This window comes from Rutidosis leptorrhynchoides, chromosome 4, assembly GCF_046630445.1.
Source record: "Rutidosis leptorrhynchoides isolate AG116_Rl617_1_P2 chromosome 4, CSIRO_AGI_Rlap_v1, whole genome shotgun sequence".
In the NCBI taxonomy this organism is placed as follows: Eukaryota; Viridiplantae; Streptophyta; class Magnoliopsida; order Asterales; family Asteraceae; genus Rutidosis; species Rutidosis leptorrhynchoides.
The window spans coordinates 244551637-244566401 of NC_092336.1; the positions used below are offsets into that span (position 1 = coordinate 244551637).

The window sequence follows — 14765 nt, forward strand, 5'->3', positions numbered from 1 at the left end:
ATAATCTTAACGATTATGCTTTAATATACTTGACTTAAAGATTCTAATCAAAATCTCTTTCCTAATATTAGGATGTCTAATTCTCATCAAGCGAACAAAATGAATCTTTTCGAGCCAACCGTAAAAGATACTGAAAGATCTTCCACTGAAAGACCAGTCCAAAGCCCACCTTATGGCTTTGATGGTCCTCCATCACCAAATTATAGCCCAAATACTAATCTTGATTCACATGGGTCTCCTCAATACTATCCAAGCCCAAGAAATAAAGACAAGAGGAAACGTCTTGAAGAAACTGGCCCGTCAAAGAAAAGATCCCGATCTCCTTCCTACGATGAAGTTGATGTCAAGTACGAGATCATGAATCTGCGAAGAACTACCGAAGGCCTAATTCGCCATATTGCAAGGATCGATGCTCAAATGAAGGAAAAAGACCTAGCGATCAAGAAGCTCATGAAGGAAAATGCTGAGCTAAAGAAAGAGATTATATACATACATTTGTTTTATCCCATGACCGATGTGGGACTTTGGTTTGCACCCTTACAAGAAATGCCCGATGGGGGAAGCAATATCTCTCCTACCTAAGAGAAGATGTTGACTTTAGATTGAAGATGGAGGAAAACCGCGTGAATAATCAACTTTCTATGAGGGACCACAAGTACCATGTAATCAACAATGATGTTTCCAATCTTTATGATAACATCGAGTATCTTTATGAGGAACAAAAGGAGAAGAACGACAAGTTTGAGAAGTTTATGAAGGAGGTTGAGGACGAGAAGAAAAAATATGAAGACTACTTCAATCTTAATATTTCCTAGTTATTTTCTATCTATGCATAGGCTAGGCCTTAAACTATTTCTATCCCCGAATCGTGTAATAAGAAGGCTTGTTTAAAGCCTTGTTCTTAATAAAATAAAGTGTTTCGTTTATATCATATTCATCTTTATTCCACTTAATTTTTTTTTTCAAACTTATGACCTATCAAGTTTATCAAACTTCTATATGTTATTGAAGATAACGGTTCATCCACAAGCTCCTGCTACTACTTCAAACACTCACGTATCTTATGCCTTTATGCATTGGTTTGCGAACCAGAAAATATTATTGGGTTATCACAGTATACGAATTGAAATTCTTTAATCAATATCTGGTTACAAATCTCAACACGTCATACCACCATTATTACATAAATGGATGACACATCATATCTTATCATATATTATCATGTCTATAAACTTTGTCTACCACTTATCCTAAATTTCTTCCGTAAATTACGGAAATCTTTTTGCTATAAATACGTATTCAAGGAGACGAATATATCATTCGGTATTCAATACCCATTTCATATCAAACCCTATTCCAAACATATAATATGAATTTCTCAAACTCTTCAAGCTCCCACGGCAGCGTAACCGGAACAAACGAACCAATCAGCCATCATCTATTCTGGATGAATTGGGGATGGGTTCGTAGCCGACTCAATCAATGGAGACAAGAAGAAGGTGATCCCTTCCACCAACCAAATTCACCTCTTGGCGAAGAACCTGAAGCGCTTACCGGCGAACCAGTCCGAAACACCATTTTCTCTTTTCTTTCCAGGGTATCCCGTCACGAATATATAATATCGAAGATTCTAGATCTTATTCACCCCTTGTTCCAACCACCAATCATCCCGGAATAATAGAAGAAGTCAACGAGCTTCGCGCTCGAGTAGTGGCTCTGGAAAATCTGGTGCGAAACCTACGAACACCAGCAGCAGCACCAGCAGCATAACCAGCATCACCACCAGTACCATCAACATCACCACTAACAGCATCAGCTTCATCAACAACAACATTCGCATCCCCCGCCTCAACAACACACTCAGTACCTCAAACATCAACATGATACGCCCCATAGATACCAAGGAATATTAGCAATAAAGAGTTAAGATGTATTGACTCATTCTTCATGAAGAATTATATATGTATACCATATATATATATATATATATATATATATATATATATATATATATATATATATATATATATATATATATATATATATATATATATGATTTGGAACAATAATAAATCTTGTCGTACTAAGCAATTACGTGAGAATCTCAACTAGTATGTACTACTTGGTTAATTCATATCACTAATATGCTATGATGTACACCCTTCGCTAATGACTTAACAATTGTTAATCACTGCTTCAGCACAATAAATTCCATTTCATAATAAATCAAGTATAACGATGAATGTATTGATTCATAACTTCATTAGCGAAATATTTCGCAACAATTATGAAATCTCTAAGATTTTGGAGATTATTTACTCTCGTTCCAAACCGCAAATCAAATGAGTTTAATATATATTAACTCATTAAATCCATGATTATATCTGAAGAATACATATATGAACGTATATCTTCATAAAGATTGTAAAAACTGTTAATTGTGAAAATATTTTAACGGGTAGGTAATACCCGAGAAATATTTACATCTCACATAAATACACTGTACATTCTTCAATTTCGATTCATAAATCATTAATTATACTCACTGCCTTCACTGTGATACACAATCATTTTTATACAAATTTAATTACACATTCTGAAATTAACATACCAGAATTCAAGTAAAGCTTTAGCAGGTGTTATCTTCCTAAAGATCACTACATTCATGAATTATATTCATTTGTATTCTATGATGAATTATCACATCAAACCACCGAAATTATCATCAACAACGCCTATTCGTTAACCATTAGATCCGTTGACGATTACAATCAGCGTTTAATCATCTAAAAAAATAAAATTTCTTGAAACCATCTCGGATTGATAACCAATGATTCAGATATGGTAGCATTAAATGCAGAGGAAACAAAAGAATTTTCCTCGTCATTGGAACTTAGAAATTCTGAGATATCACTGTATCTTTCGTTATAAATATCCTCTATATCTCTGAAGATATCTTTATAACAATTCTTGTCAGCAATTAATTATCTCTTTGCGATATCTTTATCACATCATAAAGGAAACTGTTTTAGTTTCTATATTCTGTAAAGTTCAAGTTTAAATTATGAATGATTTGAAGTAGTGTTGGGAATTGAAGCATGAGTTAGTATCATATAATGACGTCAGGCCAACGTGATTATATTACAGTAAGTCATGCTAAATTTTTAATGGAAGATGATGATTCATAGACTTTATAATCATCATTTGCCATGTTACACGACTCTTATCTATTTAAACTCTAAACATATCAAGAAAATATTTTTCTTGATAATTCGGTCTTTTTCGGATATTCTGGTAATATGACAAATCAAATCGTGCTATTACCTTTCCTTCTGCTTTGAATATCATGATCATTCGAAACTTCATACCTACGAATTCTGGACCGTTACTTGCTTTACAAAAGCATGAAGCTTCGACATATAAGGGAAAATATAAATCCCGATAACAACACTGAAATTACAAACCGTGTATATCAATGCGTATAGCAATATAAAGACACGGGAGAACTAAAAACACAATAAATTTTAGAGCATAGTAGAAGTAAACAGACTCCTCTGGTGGGAGTTGGAAAAGAAGGATGATTGTGGCGATAACCAATATAATGTCAAAGATAAGAACTGGATTGAGCATATTAACAAAACTTTTGGAAGTATGAATTGAGAAAGAAAGTATATAAGTGGTGAAGATAATGAAACGGAAGAAGCTAATTTATAGCAAAAATTCCAGACACAGCAATCGAGGCAATTCACCGCCTTTAATTAAAGAAAATCCTAATTTCTGTAATTACCGGAAAATCAAATCTTATAAAGATTTCGAAGATTTCTTTAATTCCTTGAAATCCGAAAATCAATCGTAACTACGTCAAAAGTTAAGGCAAACATTTAATTTTCTCATTTACTCTTTTACGATAGCTTCGTTTATACTCTTTCTATAATCGAATTACTTTATCCATATTATTTAATGTCGATAAAACTCTAATTCATCATTCTTGTTATAAAGAATGACGATCTCTATCAAATTTCATGACTATGATTTTCATGAACTCCTCTCTGTTTTGTCTGCCTAATATTGCAGCATAAACGCTCAAGGTTTTAAATGAGCTCAATATTATTCATAACACATTTCATGTATCCAATTTACTAAAATGACTTGCATAACATCATCATTTTGAATGATCTCTGCATTAATGATAAAATGCACTTCGTAGAAGAACCTATAGAGATTATGGTTTGTATGACTTAAACGCTTGAAACAAAACAATATTCTATCCTTTGGAAAACACGCAAGGCCCCGAACATACCTGGGAACGTGAAGACCAAATGAAACAGAAATATCTCCATCTCTTCTCAACCACTGATGCATCCGAGAAGTCTACCTAAAACTTCGGGACGAAGTTTTTATTAACGGGGAGGTACTGTAACAACCCTCACTTTTCGACTTCTAAATTACTGAATTAACCCTAGGGTTATATGTCTGACTATATGTATTAAGGGTTGTTATATACAATTAAATATTGACCGAATAGTAATTTTTAGTCAACAATGTACGCTTAAATAAATAATATATTATTAATTTATATAATTTGACATAATTTAACTAAGTATATAAACTTTGTATCACTTTTATTATTTAGTTAATGTATTATATATTTAACTATATAATAAATCCAATTATATATAAATGTAATAATATTTACAAACTTACTAAAACTATAGTTTAATAATTAAAATCATAATTATTATTAAAAATACAAAATACCGAATTATTTATTATTTTTATGTAAAATTTGTATTTATTAATTAAATAAAACAAAAATAAAAAAATAAAAATAAAATATTATTGACAAATATTCTTGGAAAAACATTAAATAAATTTGTTTATTTACATAAAAAAAATCCTTAAAATAAATAAATAAATAAATAAATAAATAAATTACTTTTAATTAAAAATTTTAATGGAAAAACTACTTTTATTATTTTATTTTGTGCATTATCCCATGACCTAACATTTAATACTTTTTAATTTTAAAATCCCATTAAGAATTAAATATTTCTTTTTCTTTTAATTATTTTATTCTTTTTACCTAATTTTTTTTAAGTATAAATACCCCTCATTTCTCATTCAAACTTACACCAAAATTTCTCTCATTCTCTCTTTGAAGAATTACTACTAGTAAGTATTCTTTTCTTACTTTTTATTTTTTTACTTTTCACTTTTTACTTTTTACTTTTTACTTTTTACTTCGGTTATTATTTTTACCGAAATATGTAAATAATGTTATAAATTATATGCAATTAAAAATAAAATAAATAACATGTATACACTATTACTATTACTAGCACCTATAACCTACTACTTATATTGTAACATAAAAATATTTTGGGATATGTATTAGAGATGTATAGATCTTCGAACTTTCTTGACGAATGGTTTCTATGAGATTCTAGGCAGAGGGTTTGGATTTCCGATTTAAAGGATCCTATGGCTCAAGCCCCTAGATCTAAATTAGCCATTCGAAGGGAAAGGGGTGATTGGAAGCTTATCTAATACGACAAGTATCCTAAAATGGAAAATACTGATAAAAGTAGAAACTCTCTAGTCATAGAAACTTAGTAAAATAAGAAACTTTCTAAAAATGGAAACTTTATAAAAATAGTAACTTACTAGGAATAGAAACTTAGTAAAACAAACTATACTTAAACACATACTTAAACTTAAACATGGGCAAAACACTTAACTACTCTTAAATGTCAATAGGTTGACTTTCCTGCTCACTCGTTCAACTCTTTATTCCGAGGAATAACACTCTCTCTACTTACTAAGGTGAATTCATAGCCCCTCTTTAATTGCTAGCAAACTTACTTACTTTTACTTGGGGTGAGACACATGCTATTTTTACTTTTTACACTTTAGACACAAGTACCAAACTATTAAACTATGCTATACCCGGCTATGTCCGACTAAGTCCCTACAGTGATATTTTTAATTGTTGCGGCATGCTTAATTATTGGGGGTAGGCCTATCGGGAGTAACGTCCCCGATACATTTGACCAAGTCATTGTATTACTTAATAATGAAATTAAACCGACAAGGACAGACACAACTTGTCATGGGGCAAACTTGAACGTTTAGTCTAAATATCACGCATTGGCATAACTTTTTGATCCTGTGGGAGATCAACTTTACAACCTAAATCTTGTGGTCTAAAACAACGACAAACTTTTTGTTAAACCTATGAACTTCACTCAACCTTTTTGGTTGACACTTTAGCATGTTTTGTCTCAGGTGCTGTTTGATTCAAGCTCTTATACTTACTGCTTATGTGATGTTACTTGGACATAGGATCAAGAGATATCGCATTTATTACTTCTGCATGTGAACATTTACGATATTGTTATTCCTATCATTGTAACGACATTTCATTTTCCGCTGCGTACTCATTAAAGTTAAATTCATCATTTAGTATTGTTCTCGTTTATTATAATATGTTGGTATGTTTTGATATTAGTGACGTTCCTTCCAGACCCTATTGGGAGGACGTTACACACGCACTACCAACGGAGCTTTGTTTTTGAATAATAAAAATGAAAGTGAATTACAGTTACATCTTAGGTCTCTACGTTATTTATGAACATACAAATATAATTATCATAGTATTAAATATACATGACTACCTCCTGAAATACTCTTATATTGCTGAAATGACTAATAAATTTTCTAATGTTAAACTTGATGACTAAGGGTCTGTTTACTAATGCCTTAATGGGGCTGTTTGTCCTGAAAATCTTATTCGGTCATCTACACCATATGTTTACTAATGACTTTTTGGCTCAACGACATATCCATATGGAGATTATTGGTCAGCCATAAAACTTGTGTCCTCTACATATCGATCTCTTTTTATAATTATTTTCCAAAAATACCCTCATAACTCACCAACTAAAATTTCATACCCTCATAATATTTCATGGCTATCGTCCCTGCACCACCGCTATCGGTGTTCTTCACCATCGCTGACATCAACACTTCATCATCCCCGACATCGTCTCTACACCCACTACTGTTTTTATTATTCGTAAAGTAACGGCTGCTAAAGTATTTTTGAAATTGGGTCGATTCAACCTTTTAATATGAGGTGAAATCTGCTTTTGAAATTGGATTGACAAAAATACAACTCTCATATTTTTTTTTTGGGGGTAAAGGGCTTTTTACCCAAAATAAAACAAACAACAGTTTACCGTTTGGTGGAGACCGTGGAGCGGCCATATGATGATTATGATTATTAATAGCTGCTACTCGTCTTGCTTCTAGATTTCTATCCATTAATAATTGATATAATTGATAAATAATGATATAATAATCTCAGATCTACTAATACTCTTGTTTGATTCAAGATACAATATGTCGAAGCTTGCTGGAGTATTTGGTGGTGGGAAAAGTGAATTTGTGTTAATTCTTTTTTTTTTTCTTATCACATGGATCTGTAGATAAATGGAGATATATATCTAATGTAAAAAATTATTTCATTGGTTATATGTTGGTGATCTCCTTTAATTTTTTAGATGAGTGACACGTATGGACTATGGTAATTAAAAGATGCCAAGTGTAATGTTATTAAGTATAAAAATATCTATGTAGTTACTATTTTGTTTAGGGGTAAGATAGTAATTATGCTATTCAGTCAATTTATTCAGCACAATAAGTAAACATGATTGATTCATTTATTGATTACTGCATATAGTCATTCTATATCCATTCTGCCATCTTTATCCATAACTGACTTAATGAAATAATAAGTAAACATGCCCTAAATTGAATAATTAATTTCAAACACCCAATTGCGCTGCAACACGCACGGGTTTTCTTCTATTCAGATCATATTGCAGGTAATTTATATGTTTTTATCTAGAATTTTCAATTTTCATTCATGTTTAAATCCGTTATTCATTTGTGGTCTTCGTAACGGTAATACATTTCATTGTTGATGCTCTATTGTGTTAGCAAATTTAGCCATTTTATGTAATAGACAATCGGATAAATAAAGTAGAACGTCACGTAATTAGAAAACTTGTATATACAATATATGCAACGTACGATACATACCTTTATTAGAACCATAACAAAAAACAAACAGAATCTGTCGCCGCAACGCGCGACCAGATATAATGCTAGTTTAAGCTATAACAGAACGTTCGAAATCACAATATAAACTCAAACAACCAACTAAAGTTCGAGCTAGTGTTTTCATTGACTAGATGCACTCCAAACACACCCTTAAAAAGAGAAACTTATATTTTAAGTAAACATGTAAGTTATTTTTAAATCATATTCAAACAACATGACAAATACTTTTACATTATATTTAAGGTTTATGTAAGTCGCCAAGTTTATTAAAAGTATATTTAGGTTTTAAGGATTATTTGTGATTGTGATCTATAGGCTCGGTTCCATAATTTTATTTTAGACATGCTTTTGAGTTATGGTAGGAAAGAAAAGAAAATAAGTGAATAAATAATTTTAGAAAAATGTCAATGACAACTCTTATGCTAATAATTAAATTGAAGTAAAAAATAATGATACACTAGTGAAATGACCCGTGGAACCACGGGTTTGTTTAAAAGAAACAGTTTAATGATATGTTTTAGGTATTAAGTGAACGTAAATGCTAAAGATTATTTAGTTTAATGATCCGTAGAACCACATAGTCCGACTAAGAAACTCATTAGCTGAACATTTCATCAAATACCTAAAATGCATATTAAACAATTCACATCCAATCATAAGAGATAATATTGGTTGTCATTTTATTTTAAAAGTGTAAATTAAAATATAAATGTAAAATTAGTTTCCTTCTACCTAGCTTTTATTCCTTCTCGTACTCAATTCAAAATAATTAATTAAAATTATTTAAAATTATTTAATTTTAATAATTAAAATAATTATTAATAAGATTTAATAATAATAATTAATTAGTAAGATTTAATTTTAATTTAAAAATATTTAGATTAATGACATCACCCACCATGCTTAGATTTTTTTCTTTTTCTTTTTGATTTTTTCTTAACAAAGGAATTAACCTAATAATGACATCATCATTTTAGCAATATAATAGAAACTATAGATTGATTAGTTATTTTTTAAGAGTTGGCTGATTCTTATAATACTATAAACATTTTTTGATGTCCTGATCTCTTAATAATAACTTAAAAGTTGTCATTAACATTTTCAAATATAATTTTATTTATAATTTTTTATTTTAAATTGAAAAGATGTCATTTTATTATATGTAATTTTGGGACTTAAAAAGGGGATATATGTTATTCTCTTTATTATATTTCATCTCCTTTCATTCAAATTAAAAAAATCTCATTTTATTTACTAAATAAATAAACTCGGAAATGGGTTTACTTGTGAATTAAGTTTAAGGGTTTTGGGTGTATCTAAAATATTCATTTATACATATTTATATTTACATTTTAATCTTAATCTATACTATATATACTATATATATTAAATTAAATTAAATTAATATTAATATTAATATTAATATTAATATTAATTAATATTAATATTAATATTTAATATTAATTAATAATTATTAATATTAATATTAATATTAATATTTAATATTTAATAATTAATCTATTTAGTGGCTGCTAGTTTATATTGTTCACCCAATAAAGGATTTCTGCAAACCCTAAAAACTGTTTTCAGCCTTCACCAATACACAATACACAAATCACATACCACACTTTCAATGGAACAAGAACAGCAATCATCACAAGAAATCAGTAAAAAGGCTGCCAAAAAGGAAGCAGCCAAAGCAGAAAAGCTTCGCCGCCGTCAAGAAGCAGCCGCCGCCGCCACATCCGGCGTCGCCGGTGTTTCAATCGAAGGTCCTGATCCTCTCGCCTCGAACTACGGTGACATTCCGATCAATGAACTGCAGTCAAAATCAATCTCCGGTCGTGTGTGGACCACCGTAAGCTCACTAACCGTCGAACAAAAAGATCAATCGGTGTTAGTACGTGGAAGAGCTCAGGCGATTCGTGCCGTTGGTAAGAAGATGGCGTTTTTGACTGTAAGAGAGAAGGGTTATACAGTTCAATGTGTGTTAACAGTTGCACCTGACGCCGTTAGTACTCAGATGGTGAAATTTGCCGCCGGAATTAGTAAGGAATCGATTGTGGATATCGAAGGGATTGTTACTGTTCCGCCTGAAGCGATTAAAGGTGCTTCACAACAGGTGAATTTCACTTATGCTTATGTTTAACATAACTTATGCCTATAGCTTTTAATAAGATGCATTGAACCACGGGGCTGGTGGTGTAATAGTTGAGGGTCCATCCTTCCATAATAAGATGCATTGCGCTCGTGGCCACGGATATTCGCGTGGAATGACTCCGGGCTGCTCACAAAGCGGGTAGTTGTCCTGGGATTAGTCTGTTCGTAAAATAAGTCACGTTAATAAAAAAATAAATAAGATGCATTGCATCTAAATTTCACATTTGCATTTAAGAATGAATGGTCCAAGCATATAAATATATGTGTATGTAGGTGTTTTCCTGAAAACTAACTTGTGATATCGGAAAATCATTACTGATTTTTTTCTTAATGTGTGTAGGTTGAAGTACAAGTGAGGAAGATCTATTGTGTAAACCGGGCTGCCAATGTGCTTCCTATCAATGTTGAGGATGCTGCTAGAAGTGATGCTGAAATTAGGAGACATTTGGAGGTATATAAATATCACTTGTTTATTACTTAGTGGATTTTACCAATACTGTTGTGTATTTTGTGTATTGAGACGGTAAATCAATCTCTGCAGGAAACTGGAGAGCAACTTGTTCGTGTTAATCAGGATACCCGATTGAACTACAGGATTTTGGACATGCGAACACATGCAAATCAAGCGATTTTTCGCCTCGAGAGTCACGTTTTAAACGTATGACATTCTGATTTCATTATGTACTTGTGTGTTATTTTATTTATGTGGTGTGTGCAAGTGTTAATATGACTTGAATATATGTATAAATGACGATTAAATGCTAAATTAAATAAAATCAATTGGGCGTACTTCATTTTTTCCTAATTGGTTGCTCTTGATAACATGGAATCTTGCCGTCACTTGAGTCTGCGACTTTGAGTTCCATTGACTACCGAGAGTATCTACTGTTGACTTGGTCAATATAGCTTGAAACAGTTAACCATACGGAGATACATTGATCTGTCACCGTAATTTGTGGGCTTTCATTTGCATTCTATATGCTTCTATTTATTTATTTTTTGCCTCTGGAAGAATAAAGTATATGTCTGAATAAAGTATATTTCTGATTGTAAGGTAAGTGCTTTTGTTAGAGTAAAATATTAGATAAATGTTTTGTATATGTTAAAACTCGACTAAAATAATTATAAAGGTGAGTTCAGATATTTACTTTCTGATTGATGTTTTTTCTGTCGTATTATACTTATCTATAGGAAGCTCAAATTTCATAAAATCGCAACATGCTTTACAAAATGGTTGACTCTGGTTACTAAATCGGTCTTAACCATTGTTTTCGTTATTAGTTGTCACATTAATACTTTATTATTATAGCCCTTTCAAAAGAACTCTAACGTGACTGGGTTTGGGACGTTAAAAACTGATAGTAAAGTTATTAGATTGGACCTTTCTGCAAAGTATACTGATAAGTTTTAAAATATTTCCAAGTTATATATGAATGTTTTTTTATACGATTAATGAAAGTTTCGGAAAACTGGATATAACTGATTGAACCTTGAATAATCAGTTTCATGGGCAATGTAGGTCGATGAAATCGTTGTAATGATACTATAATTATAATCACTATCTTTATGTGTTTATGTAATTAAAGTAACCGCTATATCATTCTATAACTCACCAAATCTTTATGCAACTTTCTGCAGTTATTTAGGCAGTTTCTGCTGAATGAAGATTTTTTTGAAATCATTACTCCGAAATTAACAGCAGGCACCAGTGAAGGTGGTGCAGCTGTATTTAAACTGGAATACAAGAAACAACCTGCGTGCCTTGCTCAATCGCCCCAGCTTCACAAGCAGATGGCAATCTGTGGTGATTTTGGAGGTGTTTTTGTGGTGGGTCCCGTCTTTAGAGCTGAAGATTCATACACACACAGGCATTTGTGTGAATTCACAGGTCTTGATGTGGAAATGGAGATTAAGGAGCATTATTCCGAGGTGAGGACAACTTATACGTATACAAATCTCTAAATTTTAATAATTCTGATACACATACATATGCAAATATCAGTATTTTAATAACTCTGATGTGTGGATTCATATAGGTGATGGATATAGTGGACCGCCTTTTTGTTGAAATGTTTGACAAATTGAATGAAAAATGCCAGAAACAACTAGAAGCTATTGGCGGGCAGTATCCCTTCAAGCCTTTGAAGGTAATTAAAACTTTGTTATAACATGTGTGAAGTAATGTTTTTCATTACCCCTGTTCATGTTTTAATCTGAGAGTATTAATTAATAATGCAGTACTTGCGGAAGACGTTGCGACTTACATTTGAAGAAGGAATTCAAATGCTCAAGGTTAGTAAAATGATAACATCTTTCACTAATCTGCCAAGTGATATGTCAGTTGTGATCCTTATATTAAAGAATGGTCAACTTGGGTTGTGTTTTTATGTCAAATGGATCGAAGCGTAAAATCAAATGTTATTCAATATTTTGTGGTAAATAAGTACTCGATGGGAGGTGCTTAAGGTTAAGTTTTCTTATTCTATACTAGTTTTTTATACAAGAGTTTGACCGTAAGTATTTGGGCCAACCCAATTTTTTTACTTGACTTGTTCCTGAAACTGATGTGTGTATGCATGGTGTTACATTTTTAAACATGACCTTACAGGATGCTGGCGTCGAGGTAGACCCACTTGGAGATCTTAACACGGAAACAGAAAGAACATTAGGAAAGCTTGTTGCAGAAAAGTAAGTCACTCTCTCCAACTTTGACTATCCATTCTATTATTTATTATTATGTTTATTATTAAATCATTAATTATTAAATGTTACCCCTTTTTTGTTATTACATTTGATGCTAGGTATGGAACGGAGTTCTATATATTACATCGCTACCCTCTGGCAGTTCGACCTTTCTATACCATGCCTTGTGCTGACAACGCGGCTTATAGCAACTCATTTGATGTGTTCATTCGAGGTGAACTGCTTTGCTAAGATATCTGGTTTAAAGTTTATGTTTGAACATATACTATGTAATGTAATGTAATGTAATGTAATGTAATGTAATGTAATGTAATGTAATGTAATGTAATGTAATGTATGGATCTTAAGCTCTACCCGTTGCATTGTGTTCAGGAGAGGAGATTATTTCAGGAGCCCAGCGTGTCCACATACCTGAACTTTTGGAGTCGCGTGCTCAAGAATGTGGAATTGATGTCAAAACAATATCAACATATATCGACTCTTTCAGGTATGTCTTCTTCAGAGGTGGTTAGGCTGGTTTGGTGTTTTGACTAGTCAATTTCTTTACACGTTTAGGTGGGTCGGGTTTAATATGCTAACTTGCAGATATGCATCTTTGCTCGTATTTTGTCAGATAAGTAATTAATGTTTGTACAATAATTATAATTATGATTATAAATTACAAAAATACAATTCCCTACACTAGTTAACACTGTTTAGGATGCTACCTTGTATGTTTTACTTGTATTTATTGCAACTAACATGACATTAATGTTTTGTTTTTTTAAGGTATGGTGCACCACCACATGGCGGGTTTGGAGTTGGATTGGAGCGTGTTGTGATGCTCTTCTGTGCCCTCGACAACATCCGCAAGACTTCACTCTTCCCTCGTGACCCACGAAGGCTAGAACCGTAGAAGTTCGTTGGTAGTATTTTGCAACATTTGGTATTTGCCTTTTTGGTATTTTGAGCAACAAACATAATATCTTTTGAACACACACTGTTGCAATTTGTTGATTGATCAGTAAACTCTCTTTCAGTTCTTATGTGCCTTTTAACTAAAATAAAGTTCTCATGGTTAAACGTGCATGTAAATTACGTTTTGGTAAAGAAAACCTTGTTTAGTAGTATATGGTTTTTATTGCCCAGTCTAAATCCATGAATAAAGCCTGACTTATTCAAGTTATAGCTTGTGGCCCTTATCATGACTTATTCCTATCAGAAACTCGTTTGACCCTTGTAAATTGGTCTTTTTCCTATGTCTGCAGTCTGCACATATATGGCTGTTGAATTAGTATTCTGGATTTTAGTAAATTAGATAGGGTGTATGAGTTCTAGGACCAAACACGATTTACGGTAGAACCGAACATGATTTAGTAAAGGAAATGATGTTTGGATGACTCGGGGTCAAGCATGGCTATCTGTAATGCATTAAGGATGGTGGTCTTTTGTTTAGTGTCTAGAACAACTATTTCACAGGTTAAGAAAGTTGGTTAATACTACCAACATTTAGATAAAATTACGTCGGTCCAATTTTATTTTATTTTTGACTTTGGGTTTCTAGTACTTATATCAAAGTCAGTGTTGTAAATGACGTCCGTTTCATCCGTTGCGGTGTTTTGGTGACTAGCCTGTCTCGACCCCGTCCCGTCTTCTAATAAGTTGGTCAACGGTCAAAAGTATGGTCAAATGCAGGAAAGGTCAGGTCAACGCCAGTCAAAAATTCGATTAAATTTTGTCAAAAGTTGGTCGAATTAATCAAATTGACGTAGTTTAGTGTTATTTTTTGTATTATATTA

The 14765-nt window shown here is 32.0% G+C and overlaps 1 protein-coding gene across 1 annotated transcript; it reads left to right on the forward strand.

Moving 5' to 3' along the window:
* The first annotated feature begins 9670 nt into the window (after window positions 1-9670).
* On the forward strand, window positions 9671-14080 carry LOC139843428 (aspartate--tRNA ligase 2, cytoplasmic-like). The gene is made up of 10 exons (XM_071833507.1): window positions 9671-10246; window positions 10625-10735; window positions 10826-10942; window positions 11923-12213; window positions 12321-12431; window positions 12523-12576; window positions 12893-12972; window positions 13086-13201; window positions 13360-13474; window positions 13756-14080. Exons 1-10 carry the CDS (start codon window positions 9758-9760, stop codon window positions 13880-13882), a joined length of 1611 nt encoding a protein of 536 aa, XP_071689608.1. The 5' UTR covers window positions 9671-9757; the 3' UTR covers window positions 13883-14080.
* The last annotated feature ends 685 nt before the right edge of the window (window positions 14081-14765 follow it).